The sequence below is a fragment of the Artemia franciscana genome, chromosome 7 (assembly GCF_032884065.1).
Source record: "Artemia franciscana chromosome 7, ASM3288406v1, whole genome shotgun sequence".
In the NCBI taxonomy this organism is placed as follows: Eukaryota; Metazoa; Arthropoda; class Branchiopoda; order Anostraca; family Artemiidae; genus Artemia; species Artemia franciscana.
In genome coordinates, this window is record NC_088869.1 from 18,956,997 (window position 1) to 18,963,681 (window position 6,685).

Below are 6,685 nucleotides of genomic sequence, written 5' to 3' on the forward strand. Positions count from 1 at the left end.
GACAAACAGACGGTCAAAGACGGACACAGAGAGAGAGAGAGAGAGAAACACAACACACACAAACCAACAAAGACAGATACATAGAAAGGCATGTCTGTTTGCTTATCTTTGTGTCTGTCTCTGTTTGTTTGTTTTGCCTGTCTTTGTGTGTTTGTGTGTGTTTTCCTGTCTACCTCTCTGTGGCTGTGTGTCTGAGCATCTGTTTCCCTGTCTTTGTGAATGTTTTTTATGTTTTTCTCTCTTCTGTCTGCCTGTCTCTATGTACGTTTCTGTCTCTTTCTATGCCTGTGCGTCTTACCGTTTGTTTGCCTGTCTCTATGTCTGTCTCTATATGTTTGTGTGGGTGTGTTTCTATCTCTCTGTATGTGTTTGTATCTCTTTCTCTCTCTCTCTCTGTGCCTGTGTGTCCGACTGTGTGTTTGTCTGTCTCTTTGTGTTTGTTGGTGTGTTTTTGCCTCTCTCTCTCTCTCTCTCTCCCCCCCCCTCTCTCTCTCTCTCTCTCTCTTTATCTCTCTTTCTTTGCCTGTGTCTGACAGTCTGTTCGGCTGTCTTTCTATGTGTTTCTTTCTTTCAAGTGAGCCTTGTTAACCTATCTTAGGTTCTATTAGACCCTCTAGGTATCCCGCTAGTAGTATTTGTGTCTCTGTAAATTCCTTTCCTTACATCTTCGACTTTTTAATAAGCTTTCTGAACGTTGGAGTTGCTAGATTATCCAAAGAATAATGGTAACATAAGAAAAAGAAATAGCATGTAATGGTAACATTGAAATAATGGCATGCAGAATATCACATAAGAAAATGAATGCTTTGACATGGCACTTATTTCATCTTGGGGTCATAGAGGAGTTTTAACATGGATTCAGCTACAACCTCATCACACATTTCATCTTTGATATCAGTGGGCTCACTGACAGGATTTTCTGGTAGATTGTCGAAGATACAAGTAATGTTTGTAGGTGCTTTGTTTTCATCAATACATCTTTGTATTCCTTCGATATATTGTCTGCCAATGCCCTTCTTATTTTGCTTGTGATTTCATTGTCTATCATTGCTTTCTTTTTACATAGATTGCAGTTTTGACACATGGATAGGATATGTATTATGACATTGGTGCAGAAGTAGGCTTTTCTTTTTCCCTTTCCTTTCATTTGATCGCTAATAACAGAAAAATGGCGATGGGATCTATCAACAGGTAATGAGTTATTAGAACTATAAAATTGACGTTGGCCCTCTTCATCAACTATTATTTTTATGTTTGCATTCTCTTTGAGTGCTATCATCTCTGAAAAGGTTACTCTCACATATCAACCATCAATTATGGTGATATTTTTTCGGTAATCCAAAGGAATCTTATCTCTCACTGCCATGACAACCCACGTATACATTTCCAAAAGTTTTACCACTAGTAGTTATTCCATATTTCAAATTTTTGTCTTTGTCATTATTCAACCCTTCCATAACTCAAAAGATACAATAAACCAACTACTGTCAGACAACCAACTATGACCAACAACAAAACATCACGGGGGCCGCTGCATGAAATATTGCAAACATAACAATGTAATTCAGTGAAGTATTCTTATTGAAATAATGGCACGTACAAAACTACCTATTTACATAAGAAATTCATGTGGTATAAATGTAGTCCTCTGCAAACCTTTATCATACTCAAACATATATATATATATATATATATATATATATATATATATATATATATATATATATATATATATATATATAGCATAGTTCTCTTTCCGGTGATAACAGTCAATTTCTTCATGTTCCACGGTCAATAATAAAAGTGCACACTCAAATATAATACCACATGATGATTTTTTCAAGCAAATAACAAAAGAAATTAACTTGTAATATTTCTGAAATACCTAATGAAAATGGTATGCATATGCTTCTCATCATTTTTATTTCGGAAAATACAATATTTTTAGTAAATTTTTTGCACTATTTTGAGTATTCTTATTTATTTATTTATTATTTTTTATTTAAATGTTATAAAAATTCTATGCTCGGTGCCTTTTAAAATAATACATTTAAAATCCCACTTAATATTCACTAAGTTAGGGAAATTTATAACAATGTAAACCAATTTCATTCAACCTGAATAAAAATCCATTCATAGAATTGTCACGGGAATACAGAATTTTAAGTACATACATTACAGTATAGGACTACGGAGACATAAAGGATAAATTTATTGTAATGTAAACCGGCTATGTAAATCAGTCGCAGTTGGATCTGGTTGCTAGACCGCAATAGCAATATGTAAACTATGTTCCTGCTAGAGTTTGCAAATGAGGTTTAGGGTATATACAAATGAGGTTTAGGGCAAGTGCAAATTATGTCCTGACAGGAGTATTGCATAGCATATTACTATCAAAAGCTATCATATAAACTTGAAAATTGGTATGTGAGAAGAGAAAAAAAAATAAAATATATCATCCTGAGAATGACAAACTAACAGAACATGCCACAGAGGTACAGAAAGAGAGTGAGGAAAGTAGAAGTATAACGATATAGAAAAGCTACTTTTTTTACTTGAGTAACGGTGCACATCCAGTGCCTTTAAATTGGGGGCACTATAAACATTTGAAGAAAATATGCTCCCATAAGATCACAGAAATTAAAATATTTATCAGAAGAATTTCATATTCAAAGACGACGAAAAATATACAAATAGTCTATAATACCTGTATGTTCGTTGGTTTTAATTATTGCAATTCGTATTTTAGACCTCCATGTTATTTCATCCGTGTTGTTATACTGCTCCTGCTGCATAAATCCTTTTATCTATCCATGTATCAACCAAGACTACAGACGATCTTACAGTAAAATGCTTGGTTCTGCGACTTGTTTTAAAGGAAGAAAACGTAAGTTGCGTTTCTACCACCCCCTTTTGCTATTATCCCTCAGTCCTTCCTGGTCAGAATTGTCATCCCTAGTGATTTATCACTAATTATAGTAATTTTTGCATTGCCTAAAGAAAAAAATCACTAAATCAGACATAAATCATATCATTTTCAAAGAAAACAACTAAACGCAGTAATTCACATTTAAGTCAACTTTTGGTAGCATTCTAGAGTTTGCACCCCTGTAAAGGAAACATAATAAAACTAAAAGGGTAGCAACTTTTAATTTCTAATTTTATACTCTTTTTGACGCTTCTAGTCACTGGTGCTTCCATCACCTTTGAATTTTCCAGGGATTTGAAGAATTTCAGCAAAAAATTTGATTCTCCGAAATCTCTTCAAAATTAATTTTCGCAGATACACGAATGTAAACATGAAATTTAAATCGTTAAATTCTTAGTTTTAATTTTTAGGATGACTTTGGAAGAAGCAATAGGGGAATTCGGGGAAAATTCAGGGACAGAAAAGCCATGGTCCTTTAATTCTTATTTGTAAATGTCTTGGCCTAGGAAGACGATTTAAAAAGAAATATAACTTGAAGTTTTATTCCGAATTAGAAAATCAGATCAGGGCTTACCGTATCGAACACAGTTTCTCTGATTTTCTTTTTCTATAGCAAACTTTTTTGAACCAAAAAAGAGTTAAGTCGCTTAGGAAGGGCTCTACTACACTTTATTTTATTTGCATAATGGAACATTTAGATCAAAACTTAAAAATTATTAAACTTACGGTTTTAAATAGTTAAGCGTTCAGACCAAGCTACTTTCCCGTCAGAGTGACATAAGCGGAAACTCCATAAGTGTTCGCTTTTTCCTTTGGTAGTGGGTCTTTTTTCACCATTTGGTAGTGGATTTAAAACGATTCAACATGACAGAACTACAGCATCTATAATAAATGGAATCGGCAGTCTATCGGAAATAATTTCTTCTTTTTTAACAGATATCCAGACTTTTTCTTCAAGATCTATCCTTTTCACATTTCTGTTGCTGTGAAGTTGAAAAAATTTTAACTCTGTCTTACAAGTGGTTTTCTTGCGTTACCAAATACTAAGTTTGACTCTGAGCTCCTTAACAATCTATAAAACGGGCAATCTGAAAAGGAAACATAAGCGAAACATTTGGTCTGCAGTGCTTTAAAATTCAACAATAGTTTTAAATTCATCGGTAATTGTTGGGGGAATTGTTGATACTTTATAAAGAAAGGATCGGTTCGTCAATACTGTTAATGGTGTAAATAAAAGAGAACATAAGCCGATAAATTCCTCTTACAAAAAGCTCTGAAATTCATGTTTACTTCATTGCTGATCCTCAGAAAGAAGGAATCAAAACAAAGCGAGCTGAAACTTACAGATCAAATTGCTTTTTATTTTGTGTTGAATAACTACAGGTAGACTATATGTATTACCAACTTACTATACAGTAAAAAATGACTTTCCGCGGAGGGGAATTTTTCACAGTGGAATTTTTGGGGAAGAATTTTCCTTTAATATGTTTTTTTTTAGACCACGGCAACGCGCAGCGGGTAAGGAGTATCTTCAACGATTAAAGGGATATATATATATATATATATATATATATATATATATATATATATATATATATATATATATATATATATATATATATATATATATATATATATATATATATATAATACCGAGAGTCCAGAACGGCTAAGTGGCTGGCTTCTATATTCGGATTATCATTATCGCTTGTCTTCTGACCACAGACAATGTGAGATTCCTCTTGACTTCTTGACGTCAAGAAGTCTTCTTTATGTCTTGCCGTGTCAGGCTTGTATCTATTGATTATCTTTGTTGCTTTTTTTCTGACTGCAGACCGTGTGAGCATTTTCTTGATGTCAAGTTGTCGCCATAGGTTTGGTAGAGCCACCTTGGAAAAAATACCAACTCTTCCTTAAAGTTGTGACCTATCTAGATCGGTTTCGTGGCCAGAAATGTCATTGTGCCAGTTTTGATGTAAAAAAAGTATGTTGCCGATTTTGCTATCGCTTATAATTTTTGCTGCGACTTATCTTCTAATCGCTTATTTCTTTTGTCTCGCAATAGCATATATTTTTATCCACATACTTCTTTATTCTTCACTTTCATTTTTAATTCGTTCTACTCCTCACTGTCGCCTGTCTTGCAACCGTATATTTCTTTGTTCTTTACTTTGTTTGTTGACTCGTTTTAATTCTTGCTGCTGCTTGTCTTAGAACTGGATGGATGATGGACTTACCTATCAACAAGTGAAATGAGATCATTTTTATACAATCCTAAAAAGGGCATGTGCCATATTTGCCTCTCACTCACTTGGGCTATCTGTCTTGGCTTTTCTACAATTAGCCATGGTTTGATGCTCGCAACAAATTGATTTTGAACTAGGGACTAGTCAGAGTTAAGGCAATGAAAGGCGTCTGAATTAGTGATAAAGAAAGATTTGCAAAACACTTTACGAATTCGTTAAATCGAGATAAAATTGTAAAAATGGCATGAAATATAACGACACATTTTTGTTATTTTTTTAATCCAACATAAGATCAAACCGAGGAAATTCATATCCGTTATTGCTTTAAAGTGTTACATTGAAAGAAAATTTTGAATAAAAATACAATTTATTTTACAATAGATGGCAAACTATATGTTTAAATTTCGATACCTTTCGAAATGTTCACTACTGACCACAGCAACATTGGAAAATTAAGACAGAGGAGTGCTCAGAATATAATGCACTGTAGCTTAAGTTGAGTACATTAAAAGAGCTGAATGAATAGAGTGAATTTACTTGGCTGATACGAACTTAAACTGCTAGGATGAAACTAAAAGTCAAACTCTATTTCAATATTTTATTTTCGCTACAATGTTTCATCTTTTCCTATGTAATCTACAGGAAGACTTAAATAAATCAAGTGCTGATACCGAAAATAGTTAGAATCTTGCCCAATTTCAATTTTTTAGGCAATCTTCCTGCATCCAATACAAGAAACGGGATGACAACAACGAGAAATGGCTTTTTTACCTCAGTTTGTTGAAGAGTTTCAAATGGACAGGAAAAAAGAAATACATGCATTTCGTATTAATATACTCCAGTTCCAAAGTTCAATATGCTGTAAATTATTCTGCAAGAACTTAAAAATAAATTTCATACCCTTGGATTAGAAAGTATGCGATATTATAAGTTGACATGCTTCTAATTTTACAATAGTAGTAGAGTCAGAGACTCGATCAACTGTGTAATTCAGCGCTACCTGTTTCAATTTCTAACTACGTTTCAAAACCCTCTCCCCCCACCCCCCACATGCTCAGTATATATATATATATATATATATATATATATATATATATATATATATATATATATATATATATATATATATATATATATATATATATATATATGGGGATTTTATGTTTCACGGCTGCTATTTGAAACGCTTCATTTGTGTAATTTGGTAGGCGACCTTTATAAAAAACACCCTTAGTTTAATAATTCTAACCAAATCACCAACACTGAATTTGTTTATGAATATTATTTGATCGACATCAGGAAATATATTAGAGCATACCTTGTTTTCATTTCCTTTTTTTACTCGCTTCTATTAATTTCATTTTGATGGATCGATGATAAAAATTGTTATATCTGTCATCGAAAGAGGATAATAGATCTCCCCAGCGTTTTGTGTAGTTATGAGTAAAATATTTTCACAATCTCTTTTTGACTGTTCTGTCAAGCCGTTCAACAATTTGAGCTTTCAATT

General features: G+C 33.0%; 1 protein-coding gene across 1 annotated transcript in view; it reads left to right on the plus strand.

Moving 5' to 3' along the window:
* LOC136028940 (uncharacterized) overlaps window positions 1-6,089 on the plus strand; it is a 68,299-nt gene extending 62,210 nt beyond the window's left edge. The window contains exons 8-9 of the mRNA XM_065706924.1: window positions 2,750-2,887; window positions 5,886-6,089. Coding sequence (XP_065562996.1) covers window positions 2,750-2,887; window positions 5,886-5,959 — 212 coding nt within the window. The 3' untranslated portion in view covers window positions 5,960-6,089. The remainder of the gene's footprint in view (window positions 1-2,749; window positions 2,888-5,885) is intronic.
* The last annotated feature ends 596 nt before the right edge of the window (window positions 6,090-6,685 follow it).